The 16,209-nt window shown below is 41.3% G+C and overlaps 1 protein-coding gene and 2 non-coding genes across 3 annotated transcripts; 1 reads left to right on the forward strand and 2 right to left on the reverse strand.

Moving 5' to 3' along the window:
* Positions 1-302: 302 nt before the first annotated feature.
* On the reverse strand, positions 303-1,910 carry RPS20 (ribosomal protein S20). The gene is made up of 4 exons (XM_070477132.1): positions 1,773-1,910; positions 1,492-1,591; positions 1,163-1,236; positions 303-522 (listed from the first exon to the last, which is right to left on the reverse strand). The coding sequence occupies exons 1-4, from the start codon at positions 1,773-1,775 to the stop codon at positions 340-342; spliced, it is 360 nt and encodes a 119-aa protein (XP_070333233.1). The 5' UTR covers positions 1,776-1,910; the 3' UTR covers positions 303-339.
* On the reverse strand, positions 1,307-1,373 carry LOC139038529 (small nucleolar RNA U54). Its single transcript, XR_011491574.1, has one exon. It is a non-coding gene; the product is annotated as a small nucleolar RNA U54 (small nucleolar RNA).
* A 12,776-nt stretch (positions 1,911-14,686) lies between the features above and the next one.
* Positions 14,687-14,850, forward strand: LOC139038530 (U1 spliceosomal RNA). The gene has a single exon (XR_011491575.1). It is a non-coding gene; the product is annotated as a U1 spliceosomal RNA (small nuclear RNA).
* The last annotated feature ends 1,359 nt before the right edge of the window (positions 14,851-16,209 follow it).

Genomic DNA, 16,209 nt, shown 5'->3' on the forward strand with positions numbered 1-16,209 from the left:
CAGCTGGTCATACTAGAATCATCCCAGGCACCTCTGACAATTCCAAAGTTAAACCCACACACATGTTCAAAAATCCCAATATTCATCAACAGCAAGATCTCATGTGGCAGTTAACACAATTCTGTTCTCAAATGCTGTCATGTGTAAACTAGCTTATTGGCGCCTGGAAAACAAAGGAAACAGGGTCAACCACCACAGGCTATCCATGGAATTCTGATTATTCTACTTAAAAAGTGGAATCAATTCCATAACACAACTCTATTCCTAAGACTTGTCAGTATTATGAATAAAAGTCAACAAGATTTAACAACTGATTATCCATTTATTAAAAAGATTGATTTAGGCATCGGCAATGGTGACTTCCACCTCGACTCCTGGCTCAATACTGATGGAAGTGATCTGCTTGACAATTTCAGAAGGGCTGTGCAGGTCAATGAGTCGCTTGTGGATCCTCATTTGGAATCGATCCCAAGTCTTAGAACCTTCACCACAAGGAGTTTTCCTTGTAGTTATTCTCAGAGTCTGCAACAAGAAAAAATGAAAACCAAGCATTTATGGTCTGTTGTGCTTCCCTAGGACACTTATACAATCATTACAGATTCCATTTGAAAACTTACCAGGGCCTCAGCCCACTTTATATAAATACTTTCCAGATACAATTTTTAATAGCAATTCTATTTTCCCTCGGTCACAAGAGGACCCTTGATACTGTGACAAAGGCACACCAAACACCAGCAGCAAAAACCTTCAACCGTTTTACTTCCAGAAAATACATATTTAACACGAACCAGATTTTATCAGCATTTGACCCTGGATGTTTATTGTTAGCATCGGTACATAAAAGTCTTTTAGCAGCTAAATCCCTCACCCTAAAAAGCAAAAATGCATTCTGATACCCAAATGCACATCAGAATTATCTTCGAATTTTTTGAAAAATACAAATGCCCAGGTATCGCTATTTTTCTCCAATCTCCAGATGTTTTTAACGAGCAGCCATGTTTAAAAGCAACTGGACTGTAACAGAACCGCTTACTTTTACTAAGTTTGTCTCAGTTTCCTATTTCATATTCAGTGCTCCCATTTCACTTAGTTAATGTTTTCTAATTTCTCCATCTTCTCTCCAACTACCATTTTCCACCTCCTGCCCCGGACACTCTCTCACCTTGGTAGGCATCCGAACTGGTCCTTTCACTTTGAGATTCTTTTCCTTCGCGCCTCTGATCAAGTCAGCACACACTGCAGGGAAGTAAAAGCATCCTTCAGTTGGTTCCCTTATGGCACAAGAGCCGGCTCAAAGTCGAACCGCCGCGGGCTCAGAATAGCGTATAAAACGATCACCGTAAGTCAACACAGCAATTCTCTCCTCACCGCCAACACGGCACACACCGAGTGTGGACCATTCTTAACTGTTTTGAAAGAGGACGGTGGCCCCCGAGAGCCGACTCTGCGCCCAGGAACAAGCCCCGAGACCCCCAAATTCGCCGCACTGACCCTTCTCCAGAGACTTCACGTTGCGGCTGGTGAGGGTGATCCTAATCCGGTGAATGGCCACCTCTGGCTCCACAGGAGTCTTGCCGGTGTCTTTAAAGGCCTGTTATCACACAGGTGGGAATAAAGAACCCTTAGGAAGCCTGTCAAGTCCGGGGACCAGCGCGCTCGGTGCCTTCAGTTCCTGGCGGCATCTACAAGCCCATTCCCTGGACCAGCGAGTCCCGTTCCCTCCCTCTAACCCAGCGTTGCTCCAGGACGCGACCCGGACGCCCCATACTCACCATGGCTGCGGCGCTGCTTCCTGACCGACTTGTTCCTCGGCGAGAGCGAACAGCGGTGAGTCAGGAACAGGAGCAGGCAGCACTAAGCTCCGCTGCAGCCGGGACCGCGTCTTCCTCAAAAAGGAAGGGGTGAGGCCTGCGGGGTGCATATATAGCCGCGCTCGCGTTTGCATCCGGGTCCCGCACGCCTCTCCGCGCTGCCCCGGAAGGGGAATCGTCCGGCGGGCTCTAAGGCGGCTGCGCGAGCCGGGGCTGGGGCTCCCCTGAAGGGGTAGGCTAGGCGTGGCTGCGCGCGCCCCCTGTCGGCCAGGCGGAGTCTAAGCTCCGGGAAGTGCAGTCCCGGCGGCGCGGTCCTCGAGGGCACCTGGCGGAGGTGATGGGGAGATTACGACCTGACCTAAAACCCCACAAACTCCCCCGCTTGGTGCGCCGACCGCCGGCCTCCGTGCTTGTGGCTTCTACCCTGCAAAGTCCACTGCCCGTGGAAGCCGAATCACTCGTGCTCTGTGAAGCGGTAGCTTTTCTGAGCACAGCTCACGTGGATATCAGGGGAAATGGCTGATCATGTTATTTTTTTTAATTAGCAGTTATTTTTCATAACATCCTTTCGTGGTATTTCATCCTCTGGCTTCCCAGGCCAGCAGAAGCATCTGCAGAATGTTTCTAGAAAGTATGTGAGCGAAGTTCTTCCCTCCGGACCTAAGGGCAAACGCTCCCCGCGCTGCCCGCTTATCTGGGGGCGTGTGGTGCATCCGAGGCCCCCGCCTGGACACCCAGGCCCTCCACCCGATTCAATTCAAAGGCGTGTTATCTCCTCTGTCGGGATAAAGTGAGGCTGGCCGAGATCCCTGAGGATCTCCCCGATACTGAGCGTCTGTCTGTTCATAGTCAGAATGGGACAGAGTAGAGTGGACACCCCGAGAGTAGTCGGCTGACCTGGTAGTCAGGACACACATGCTTACAGATGACGGAGTGGTTACGTAGGACGAAATGGGTGAGTTGGGTTTTGATACAGGGCAGAAGTGAGGGTCAATAACCTCCTATTATTTTGCAGGTGAACCTGAGTGCATAAGAGTGATTCGCTCTGACTCAAATCTGATCCTTTCAGTTAGGGGCCTTTCTTGAGCCTTTCTCTTCTGTTCCTTGGAGGGAAATTATACTTGAAACAGATCGAATAATATCATTGACTTTTTCCATCAGGCACAGCTAATACCTGGCTATCTTTGGCTCACAAAGAATATGTTCTAGATTTTGCTTCCATTTAACAAGCAATTTAAGTGTTAAAATTTGGACATTTTTCAGTTCAGTTATTTTAAAATGTCATCCGTTAGCTGTAAATACTTTATTAGTAGAATTTGCAGCAGAAAATCCAAAAACCTGCTTTCTTGTTTTACTAGTTGTGACCTAAATGAGACTTCGTAACTTTGGGCTTTCATGTCTTGGCATGGCTCGTGCTCAGTCACTCAGTTATGTCTGACTCTTTGTGACCTTGTGAACTGTAGCCCACCAAGTTCCTCTGTCCCTGGGATTCTCCAGGCAAGCATACTGGAATTCTCCAGGATTGCCATTTCCTTCTCCAGGGGATCTTCCCAACCCAGGGATTGAACCAAAGTCTCCTGTGTCTCCTGCATTGGCAGGTGGGTTCTTTATCATTAGCACCATCTGGGCATGGCTAACAGCCATAAATAGACAAAAATACAATTGCCTAAACTCCCCCGGTAGTGATCAACCACAACTGCATTAGTACTGAGTATGCATCTTCAAAGAAAGCTTACAGCAGCATTCAGGTTTTACTGGTGCTCAAAAGGGACATGAGTTTGCACAAACTCTGGGAGATGGTGAAGGACAGGGAGGCCTGGCGTGCTGAAGTCCATGGGGTTGCAAAGAGTTGGACATGACAAGAGAGATTGAACAAACACATGCTCAAAAGACGGCTAGAAATTCAATGGTGGAGTGCTTGAGAAGTACATTTGTGATTGTGGTACATCTATTCTTAGACTTCCTGACTATAGAAAAAGAATTTAAGTATAGGAAAAGGCAAAATATGGCCCAGCATTTATGGGGAAAATTATTTGATGTGACTGGTACTAAGGAAATAGCTGGTTGAGATATTAGATGAATGCAGTGAAAAATATCAGTGTTTTGAAGTATAAGGTTTAGTTTCAAACATTTTGTTGTATTTTTCTCTCAAAAGTTATCAACTGCTGCGGTACCCAAATTTGTATTAAAATTGTAATATTCTAATATTAGTTAGATGTTCATTGAAGAAAAAGTAAAGATTAATGATAAGCACAAAGAAGAATAAAATACAGAATGCTACGTTCAGAGACAGACCACCTATTTACACCCTCAGCTGTGTGTATAGCCCTTTAAAATGTGGGCTCGAAGTGACAACCCACTCCAGTACTCTTGCCTGAAATATTCCATGGACTGAGGAGCCTGGTAGACTATAGTCCATGGGGTCGCAAAGAGTTGGACACGACTGAGCTGAGCGAATTCACTTCACTTCACTGCATATACAGTTCAGTAAGCTTTATACACAGAATATTTTGTCACAATAATTATACTTCTGCAACATTCCTTTTAACAACTGTCTTGTATGGGTGAGTCATTCGTCATTTATATAGCTAGTCCTCTGTTTTGGACACTTAAGTTGTTTTCACTGCTTCACTCTTACAAAAACAGTACACGAGGCACATGCTTCTAGTCCAGGTGTCTCAATCCCAGCACAGTTGACATTTGGGGCCACCTGAATCTCTGTTGAGGGGGGCTGTCCTGTGTGTTGTAGGATGTCTAGGGTTATCCTAGCCTCTGCCCACTGGATGCCTGTCCCAGCCTCTCCCCTCCAATTGTGACAAACACGTCCCTAGATATCGTCAAATGTCCCCCATGGGACAAAACCACCCCAAAATGAGAACCACTGCTATAGACAGATTTGTTAGCTCAGGCTTAATATCTTAAATCAATGACTAGGTATATTTATTTTTTGATGGCTTCATCAAAGAAAAACATATTTTAAATACTTTGGCATTAAGTAAATGGCCCTCTGGGAAGGTTATATCCCAGTAGATACTTCTTCTGGCAGTGTGACAAAGATTTTTGTGTGAAGAATAGAATTAACTTTTTGTCTCAAGTGTAAAAATATTCTTTAAAAATTTTTATTGCAGTATAGTTGATTTAGAATGTGGTGTTAATTTCTGCTGTATAGCAAAGTGATTCAGTTGTATACATATATATTCTTTTTCATATTCTTTTCCATTATGGTTTATCACAGGATATTGATTGAAATTCCTTGTGCTATATAACGAGACCTCATTGTTTATTCATCTACATATCATAGTTTGCTAATCCCAAACTCCCAGTCCATCCCTCCCCACCCCCTTCTCCCTTGGCAACCAAGTCTGTTAAAAAGTATTCATAAGGCCGTTTCAAAGTCTGTGTTTTCAATGTGACATCCATAGCTTTCTTGCACTAATTTTTGCAGTTCTTTGGAAACTATCTTGTAAAGCCTTTTCCTGCAGGTATTTGTGTGTTTTTGTGGACAGCCATCTGCTGGTCTTTCGCTGCAATGACAGTGTCATCAAACTACCTCCAAAAGGAAGTTAACAACAGTTCAAAAGAACTCAGTTCATGGTGCCCATGTGTACGTGTGGAAAGAAAACAATAAAAATAGGTTGTCGAATGTGGATGACTCTGCTTAGACACTATTTTATTTAATTTTTGATCTAAATTGCAGTGAAAACTCCTCACTCTGAAATTTCAGAATAGAAACCAGAAAGAGAAAGAATAAAAACTTGGTCTCGTGTCCACCTATGTTGTGTGGAAAGGAGGCTCCTGCTTTACTAGGATTACAGGTGGGGATCAGAGCACCTAATGTGTGCTGTCACCTACATGATAGTAGCCAACCTGTTGGAAATGGACTACCTGTGTGAATATCTATTTGTTTGATCCTCATGTCAACCTTGGATTCATATTCTATATATATGAGAAAGCTGAGCTTAGGTGACCTGCCCAAGGTCACAGGAAAAGCCATTGCCTGAACCCACGCTGTCTAGTTTGAACTCAGAGGCTGCATCTTGGCCACTACCCTGTACTATTTCTCTTTGTGCGTGTGTGCCAAATAGCTTCAGTTGTGTTCAACTCTGTGCGACCGCATGGACTGTAGCCCACCAGGCTCCTCTGTCCATGGGATTTCCCAGGCAGGAATACTGGAGTGGGTTGCCTTGCTCTCCTCCAGCGGATCTTCCTGACCCAGGGATCAAACCTGCGTTGTTACGTGTAACCTGCATTGGCAGGCACCTGGGAAGCCCTGTTTCTCAGTGTACATTAGTCTAATCTTCATCACTAGTAGCATTAGAGTGTCTGAGAGGTTAAAATCCTCTTATGTTAAAGAAAATGACATAGAAGGGCTTTATAGATTTCACTCTAGTTGAGGTCAGAAATTTCACTGAGCTACTCATATGTGTCCATTTTAAGATCAGTTCAGTTCAGTCACTCAGTCGTGACCGACTCTTTGCGACCCCAAGGACTGCAGCACGCCAGGCTTCCCTGTCTATCACCAACTCCTGGAGCTTGCTCAAACTCATGTCCATCGAGTTGGTGATCCTTGGTGATGCCATCCAACCATCTCATCCTTTGTTGTCCCTTTCTTCTCCTGCCTTCAATCTTTCCCAGCATCAGGGTCTTTTCCAGTGAGTCAGTTCTTCACATCAGGTGGCCTGGTATTGCAGCTTCAGCTTCAGCATCAGTCCTTCCCATGAATATTCAGGACTGATTTCCTTGAGGATTGACTGGTTTGATCTTGTAGAGATCCATTTTATGGTAGACTCAACATTTAAAACATTTTTGTATTGGAGTAGAATTAATTTACAATGTTAGCTTCCACTGCATAGCAAAGTGAATAAATTATACATTTACGTATATCTACTCTCTCAGTTCCTTTCCCCATGTAGGTCGTTACAGACTATTGGGTGGAGTTCTCTGTCCTCTACACTAGGTCCTCATTAGTTCTGTAGTTTACACATAGTAGTGTGTCTGTGTCACAATCTACTCTCATAATCACAATCTCCCCCCTATTTTGTTTTCTACATCTGTGAGTCTATTGCTCTTTTGTAAATAGATTCATTTGTACCTTTTTTAAGATTACAATATAAGAAATATGATAAGTGTCTTTGTCTGACTGACTTCACTCAGTATGACACTCTCTAGGTCTGTCCACGTTGCTGCAAATGGCATTATTTCATTCCTTTTTATGGCCGAGTGATAATCCATTGTATGATGTACCACATCTTCTTTACCCAAGAATCTTCATTTTTTTTTTTTTAACTCTTTCAAGTTTTAGTTTTAAATTCCATAGAAGTCACAGTCAGTTAGCTCTACTTGCTCATTAACATGGTCCGCAGAGTGAGCAGTAGGAAAGAACCAAGGACCCAGGAAGGTCTTCTCACTGACAAAGATACATGTGCAGCCTGCTTCGGGGTTGGTAATTTTCAATCTTATTAAACTGCTGAGCTCAGGGAATTCTCTGTAGGGGTGGGGCTGAATGCCAGGCCCTCTGGGCCTCAGTACGCCCCTCCTTCCTTTAATCCTCCTGTTCGTAGGCCTGCAGGCCTAGAGATGCTACTGTCTCTTGTTTCAACCTGAAGAATTACTCAGCGCAGAGTCGTAACCACTGAACTGCCAGGGAAGTCCCAGTAGTACTTTCGTAAAGATTAGTTACTTGTTTTAACCTGAAGAATTTCTAGCTTCCACAGGTAGCCTGCAGAGGATTCCCATAGCCACACCTTGTGATTCCGATGTCCTGATCTAATCTGGGCCCCCCTCCATTGGGCCTGCAGAGTCTCTGCCACTGGAAGAGAAGGGAAGTCCCCACAATTTTTACAAAAGATTTCTACAGCTTGCCTTCCTTTGTGAGAAGATTGGAGCCCCCGGCTCTCACCATGGTTGAATTCTGCCCCATCGCTCCTGTATGGGGACGCCCTCTGATGAGACCCTCATGCTCGCCCTCCCACCTGCAATTCCTGTCCTTGTGATCATGCCCTCCACTTCAGGGAAAGTGCTGGGCTCTCACTTCCACGAATAGATTAACTAAGATGCTGATCCCTGGCCTGCTGGCCCCCAGTCGTTAGCTTTGGTGGCGCAGCTATCCCCACGGGAGACACTGGATGGAGAGGCACGTGTGCAGGAATGAAGGCATCTATGGCCAGCAAGGAACTGAGGCTCCCGGTGCAATAGCCCTGAAGCATTGAGATGCTGCCAGTCACTCTGGGTGTTGGGAGCCATCTTCCCCCTGCAGGAGCCTACAGCTTGAGTGCAGCCTTCACAAGGGACCCTGAGCGTGGTCTCCCCTGAGCCTGCCTGGATTCCCGATCCGCAGGAAGTGAGATTGTAACCGTGTGCTATTTTCATCTGCCCACTGTGTGGCAGCTTTTCTGTTCAGTGACAGATAACTGCAACATTGCGAATATACAGATTTATTCATTGCTATATTTTTAAATCTGTTACCATTTTTAAATAAGTAAATGTTTTTAAATTTCCCAATTTTTAGTCTCTATTATAACAAATACTGGCCTTCCCTGATAGCTCAGTTGGTGAAGAATCCACCTGCGATGCAGGAGTCCCCGGGTTGATTCCTGGGTCGGGAAGATCTGCTGGAGAAGGGATATGGTACCCATTCCAATATTCTTGGGCTTCCCTTGTGGCTCAGCTGGTAAAGAATCTGCCTGCAATGCAGGAGACCTGGGTTTGATCCCTGGGTTGGGAAGATTCCTGGAGAAGGGAAAGGCTACCCACTCCAGTATTCTGGCCTGGAGAATTCTATGGACTGTATAGTTCATGGGGTCGCAAAGAGTTTTACACGACTGAGCGACTTTCACTTTCACTTTTCATAGCCAATATCTGTAGATATAAGCCACATTAACAAAAGCTCTTGGGGATCCGCAATAATTTTTAAACATATAAAGAGTTCCTAAGACCAAAAAGTTTGAGAGTCACTGTTCTAGAACATTAAAATTGCCAAAACTGACTCCAGAAAAGAGAGACTGAGACAAATAAACTACCATAGAAAAAAAGTATATAGTTAAAAAGTTAAAGTTTATAGTTACCTCTCAAAAAAGCATGCATTCTACCAAATCTTTAGGGCACCCATTACCACACAACTCTGTAAATTTTTCTAGGGCATGCAAGAAAAACTTCAGAGTTGCTTCTTTGGCACCACATATTTTATGAAAAATAAGGATATTTTCCATAACAAAAAAAGTTTAGTGAGAAGAGTGGCACTGTTTTACATTTTTTGCAAATCTCTTTAATGTCTGGTGTAATGGAGGAAGAAATATCATATCTGTTTTCTGCATCCAGTCTGTCATAATACTCTGTTTTTGTAGAGGCACAGATACGTAGCTGGTAAAAGGAGGATAACTTTAATTATCTTTTCAGATATTCATGGATAGTCTTTGATATACCAAAGCTGGTTGAGTGGTAGTTTCTTCCTTTTTTTTAAGTTTTATTTTAGTCTTTTGATTCATTGATTTCTGCTTTTATCTCAATTTTTATTGCAGTCCCTCAGTTTGTTTTTTTTTAATTTTTATTTTTTCATCACACCTTGTGCATGTAGGACCTTCGTTCCCTGACCAGGGATTGATCCCGCACCCCCTGCATTGGAAGAGCAGAGTCCTAACCACTGGACTGCCAGGGAGGTCCCAGTAATATTTTTTTAAAGATTAGTTACAGTCGGAATCTGAAACCGTATCCCTGACCTTTTTGTACTCTCTTACATTAAAAAAACATCAGTCTCTAGTACTTTGCTGGAGAAGGAAATGGCAACCCACTCCAGTATTCTTGCCTGGAGAATTCCATGGACCGAGGAGCCTGGCGGGCTACGGTCCATGGGGTGGCCAAGAGCTGGACACAACTGAGCAACTAACACACACACACACTAGTACCTTGAATGGATCTTTTACGTTTACTCGTGCATAATTTTGCAACATTGTGCATTGGTCCTTTGGAAAATATTGATTCACTGGCTTATGCAGCTCTTCTAAACGTTTGATTATATAATATTAAAATGTCACATCTGTTAACATCACTACAGTAAAGTCGTTATGTATTGGATGCTGTGATTCAAGTTCATGGTTTTCCATAGTTCTACAAGTTTTCCATAGTTCGAATTTTTACCTGAAGCCCAGATTTTTATTATTGATAACTGACTACTGATTGTTTTCCTTGTTGATGGGCTCACTTCATTCATTCCCCAGGAAATGTCTGCCAAATACTCCAGTCTGAATAACCACAGTTTGTCTTTCAGTTCTTTTTATATATATTAGAAGTGGGACTGCTGGATCACATGGTAGTTCCTTTTTACATTTCTTTTAGGAACCTCAATACTGTTTCAATACTCAATAGAGGGGACTTCTCTGGTGGTCCAGTAGTTAAGAATCTGCCTTGCAGGGGATGCAAGTTTGATACCTGGTCGGGGAACTAAGATCCCACATGCTGTGGGGCAGTAAGCCCATGCATAACAGCTAAAGAGTCTGCACCTCAGTGAAGATCCTGAGTGTCCTGAGTGCTGCAACTAAGACCTGAAGCAGACAAAAAAATAAATAAATATTAAAAAGAATACTCAGTAGAGACTGCTGCACAGTTTTGCAGTGCATAAGCATTTCAATTTCTCCACATCCTCAACACTTGATATTTTGGGATATTTTGCCAGTAGTCATCCAAATGGATGTTAGGCGATACCTTGTTTTGGTTTTGATTTGCATTTCTGTGATGATTAGTGATAATGAGCATCTTTTCATATGCTTTGTATATCTCCTCTGGGGGTGTCTGAATTCCTTTGCCCATTTGAAATTCAAGTTATTTGATTTTAGTTGTTGAATTGTAGGAGTTTGTCATATATCCTGAATGTAACCCGTTATCAGATACACAACTTGCAAATACTTCCTTCCATTCCCTAGGTTGCCTTTTCACTTTGTTTCCTTTCATGTGCACGTTTTGAAGTTTGGTGTAGTCCCATTTGTTCATTTTTGCTTTTGTTGCCTATGCCTTTAGTGTCATATCCAAGAAATTATTGCCAAGTCCAATATCGTGAAGGTTTCCTCCTAGGTTTTCTTCTAGGAATTTTATAGTTTTAGGGTTTATGTTTAGATTTTAATCCACTTTGACTTAATTTTTGCATATAGTATAAGGGTCCCATGTCATTTTTTTGCATGAGGATATTCAGTTCCCAGAACCATTTGGTCAAGAGACAGTCCTTTCCCAACTAAGTGGTCTCAGCACCCTTATCAAAAATTATTTGACAGTGTAAGTGAGGGCTTATTTCTGGGCTATTTTGTTGTATTCCATTGGTCGATTTCTCTGTCTTTATGCTAGTACGATGCTCTTTCGCTTACTGGGTCTTTGTAATGTTTTGAAACAGAAAGTGTGAGGCTTTCAAATTTGTTCTTCTTCAAAATTGTTTTGGTTATCAGAGGTCCCTTGAAATGCCCTATGAATTTAAGGATGAATTTTTCTATTTCTGAAAATTTTCCATCGAGGTTTTGGTTTTGATGTAGATTGTGTTGAATATGTAGATACAGTAGTATAGGCATTTTAAACAATATTAAAGTCTTTCAATCCATGAACGTGAGATGTCTTTCTATTTATCTGTATCGTCTTTAATTTCTTTCAGCAACGTTTTGTAGTTATCAGGGTATAAGTCTTCTATGTCGTTGGTTAGATTTATTCCTAAGTATTTTATTCTTTTTGGTGTATTACAAAATGGAGTTATTCTCTTGATTTTCTTTTCATTGTTCATTGTTAATGTATAGAAATGCAAGTGATTTTTGTGACTTTTCATTTTTAAATGTTTATGTTATAAAGAATTTTTAGAAATTTGAAAAAAGAGAAGAGTTTTAAAAAAGGAAGAAAATAAACATTCATAGTTCCCCAGACAACCAGCCCCAAACAAACAAAACTTCTTTCAGTCTTTTTGTCTGTATATTTTATGAAAAATGTGTTGATTTTTAAAAGGTAATAAACTAATACAAAGTTTTAGACTCTTTCTCATTCCCTTAATGATGTAGTACAAGTATTTTCATATTATCACCACCATCATAACATTTTGAATCAATTGTGTATTGTAATTTATTTAATCACTTTGGATATTTACCTTGTTTTGAATTTTTCTCCAGAATAAATGGCCCTGAGTGAACATTCTGTTCATCAAGATGCTTATTTTATGTTTTAATTAACATTTGGTAAGATGGATTTCCAGAGACATAATTATTGAATCAGTGAATATAAATGTTTTGGAGAATCTTGATATACATTGCCAAACTGCAAGTACTTTCCAAATTATTGTATCCTATCCTGTCACCAGCAGTGCATGGAAGATCCTGGTTTGCCACAACATCATTAGCAGTAAGAATTTTGTGCAGGTATGTATTTTTAAGACACTGTATTTTTAATTTGCAGTTCTTCAGTACTTGTGAGATATTTTCCTTTTTCTAATATTTGTGTCCTAAATGTATTTTCTTTATTATGAGTTGACTTGTCAAGATTTTTTTCTGTTTCCCTATTAGGGCATGATAATTTTTTAGTTTTATTTTTATGTGTTCTTTATAGAAAAAAAAATTAACCTTTTTTCCCAGTCACATTTTGGCTAAATATTTTTCTTAGTCCCTTGTTCATATTTTATTTATTCACATTTTAATATACAGAAGTTATAATTTTTATATAATTAAACCTGACAATCTCCTTTATACATTTTTTCACTGTTTTTATAAAAACTTGGAAATCTCCTCCTGCAAATTCGTATTAACTATTCTATTCTATTTTCCTCCAGTTTTACAGATGCTCTCTAATCCATCTGGAAATGATTTTGGTATGTGGTATGTAAAGTATTTATTAAAAAAAATACATATATAGTTTTAGTAAAACTGTTGGTGGTAGGCTAAAAGCTCCTTGAAAACAAGAAGCATGACTGATTCCCTCTTTGGTTTCCTCGACTTTCCCAGACGGCACAATCACCAAACATGGCTACAGTCAGGAGAGACGGGTACCCCCTTCCCTCTGCTGGGGACACGGCCTGCCTGTCCTGTGAGTGTCCTGACACCTCCCCAGGCTGCTGCCCTCTATCCGTTGAGGACTTTCCTCTTTGCAGGCACGGGGAAGCGCACCCCAGCAGTGAGCCAGCAGCGCCCCCTGGCGCCTCCTTCCTTCCAATGTACTCCTTTCAACTCCACATAAAGCCTCCACTCGCTCCAGGGGCAAATTCCTGAAAGGAGCCTCAAAACAGCTTTCTCCTTCCTTCTCTGGGGCAACCCTGATATCCTCTTCAGGGTAAATTTATTTTCCATTTGAACAGTTCCTCCCAATTAAGGAGAAGTCATTTTGTTCCTGGTTGCGGTTGTGTCCTTTTGATGGGGAGAGGCAGAGGGATTGTGGGTGGGGGGTAACTGTTGATAACAGCCCCAGCTTCTTAGTGATCTCTTCCATGAGGTCTTTGAGCCTCTGTACTGGTCTCCCTGATGGCTCAGCTGGTAAAGAATCCGCCTGCAATGCAGGAGACTTGGATTCGATCCTGGGTTGGAAACAGCTACCCACTCCAGTATTCTGGCCTGGAGAATTCCGTGGACTGTATAGTCCGCGGGGTCGCAAAGAGTCTGACACAACTGAGTGACTTTCATTTTCAGTTTCACAAATAAAACACCTATCATGGGGTTCCCTCTACTCTCATCAGGTGCCTGCCAGGTTGTGAGTTCCAAGTAAAGATCTGACTCTGGGACCCTCTTCAGAGAATTAGGAAAAAAAAAACCAAACTTCTTTAAAATTAGATTTGTGTTGCCTAAGGAGAAATCTGTAAAATATGGACAGTGGGGAGAATGCTGATAAATGGAATCTAAAAGTTGTCCTCAAATCTAAATTAAATCTAAATCTAAATTAAAACCAATACTGGATAGTGGACCTGTTGTTGTTGTTTGGATGCTAAGCCATGTCCGACTGTCTGTGACCCCATGGACTATAGCCTGCCAGGCTCTTCTGTCCATGGGATCACCCAGGTAAAAATGCAGGAGTGGGTTGCCATTGCCTTCTCCAGGGGATCTTTCCGACCCAGGGATGGAACCGCATCTCCTGCATTGACAAGCAGATTCTTTACCACTGAGCCACCAGGGAAATTCACGATAGCAGGAAATTCAGAAATAATTGTGGAAAGACACATTCCAGGAGACAATGAGTGATGGTCACGTGATCTACCCAGAGTAGACCAGTGTGACCCTTGTCATGACATTCACTTGAGAAATAGGGGAGAAAACAGGTTATTTTTTCTGTCTTTAAAAAAGATCCTTACTCTTCATCTTGTGGCAGAATTGAAATTTCTTAAGGACATCACAATTACTGAGTGTTTGACAAATATTTGGTCAGACGGACAGTATAGTGTGTTCTAATATGATTTACCATTCCTAAAAGGGGCAAGGTCTACTTACAGTTCTGAAGCCAGGGAGATTCTGTAACTCGACTCCTCTGAAAGAGGACTGGCTTCTGGCATTGGCTGCCATTATTCTGTCAAGGTTTTTTTTTTCTCCTTTCCCTTTAAATTTCTTCTGGCTGCACTCTATTATTCCATAGACCTTTAGGTTTTCCCTTTTTGTAATCTGATGCCCTATCCAGCAGTGTTCAGGAAGCTGTCTTGCTTTAGTTCAGTCCTTCTCAGCTGCTTCTGCTTTCCTTAGCTGAATGGGTGGCTTGTGTTTTTCTTTTAGTCTTTTGGGGGAGACTGTAGTGTTTTATTACTCTATTATAAAGAAAGTATGGATTACTCATAGTGAGTTGATGCATGTGTATCAGCATAATCAAAAAATATTTAGTTCAGTCACTTTGATATTGTTTATTAAAATTCTTTTCATAGAAAAACCACATTAAAATATGTCACTATCATACTTACCTGGGAGGAGAGATACCATGATCAGGAAGGTGGTTTTCCCAGGGTGAGGCTCATCCATTGCACTCCTGATGTGCTGACCTCTGTGACTTCCCCAAATGTAGGAATCTCAACCACATAATTTGTGGTAGTAGGGGACTGTGTTCACACTATCCCTTAAAAAAAAATATATATCCCTATCATTCATCTTCTCCTAAGACCTAGCCACACATTCAATTTCTTTTTATTTTTGAATTTAGTCTTGATTTTCATCAGTTATAAAGAGTCAAATAGTTGCACTAGAATTATTTCCACCACCCACCGCCCCCCAAATCCCTCTAGAATGTCACACAAACTCTTAGAGTCTCCCAACCACTTTCAACTTTTTGCTATCAATTTTGTTGTCTAACTCTGCACCTCTAAATAGTGTGCTTACGTAGACTCTTCTTGATTTGTTTAGTTTCAGTTTTTGTTTAGTGACTTCTCTCTTTGGGAAATTAGGATCACTCCTATTCCTGTTCTCTATAGTCATAATTCCTCTCCATTCTTCCTTTCATCATTTTTATGTTATAGCTCCGATTAGATCAACATACTGTATTACATCATTAGAACTCTACAAGGCTATTTTGAACTGAATCATTTCTTATGAAAAATGGCTTTTCTTGTGTTGCCCAATATTTCATGCCCCACTAAAGGCTAATAAACTTTCTGTTTTATTTGCTTTGTTTTCTCTGTACTCATCATTAAGTTAAATCCAGACACTCTTCAAATTATGGAAGTATTATTTCAGTCCATTCAAACACAGATATTCACTTACTTTATTGTCTTTGAGTCTTCAGACCTGTTCCAGTCTGCTTGTGATCTTTACTCACCATCAGCTTTGCCCTTTGTCTCTGTATTATACTAATGTCCTGGATCCTATGTTTTCTTTTTCTTCTTCTTTGGTTTATATACTTGCTTTTTGTGGAGTAAACCCTGAAGTAGTTTCCTGAGAAAAGGTGCACAGAAGTAAAATTTTGACACCTTGCTTGTGTGGAGAGGTCTTTAGTCAGCTTGTCCATTCAGTTGATAGTTTGGCTGGGTATAGAATTCTAAGTTGGAAATGATTTTCCCTCAGAATTTTGTAAGTAGTAGCCTCTATTATCTTCCAGGATTGTTATCTTTGATATGTGGTTTGGATTTTTAATAAAATTCCTGGAGGTTTTCAGGACTTTCTCATTGCCCCTACTGTTCCAAAATCTTATGGTGATATGCCTTCTTGTAGTGTTTTCATTCATTGTCTGGGAAATCAATACTAAATCTTTTCAATCTGGAAAGTTTTGTTTCCTAAATTGTTGATACTTTTATCCTATTTTCCATGTTTTTCTCTTCCTAGACTTCCCAGACTGAGCCTCCCATTGCCTTGTCTTGTTATTTTCAATGTATTTTGCTTTTCTCCTGGTTTCTGGGAAATTCATTTATGTATCAATTTTCCTAATGAATTTTAATTTATATTATTACCATAGCTTTAACTTCAAAGCTCTCTATATTGTTTTCTAG

The sequence above is a fragment of the Odocoileus virginianus genome, chromosome 15, assembly GCF_023699985.2.
Source record: "Odocoileus virginianus isolate 20LAN1187 ecotype Illinois chromosome 15, Ovbor_1.2, whole genome shotgun sequence".
Taxonomy (NCBI): Eukaryota; Metazoa; Chordata; class Mammalia; order Artiodactyla; family Cervidae; genus Odocoileus; species Odocoileus virginianus.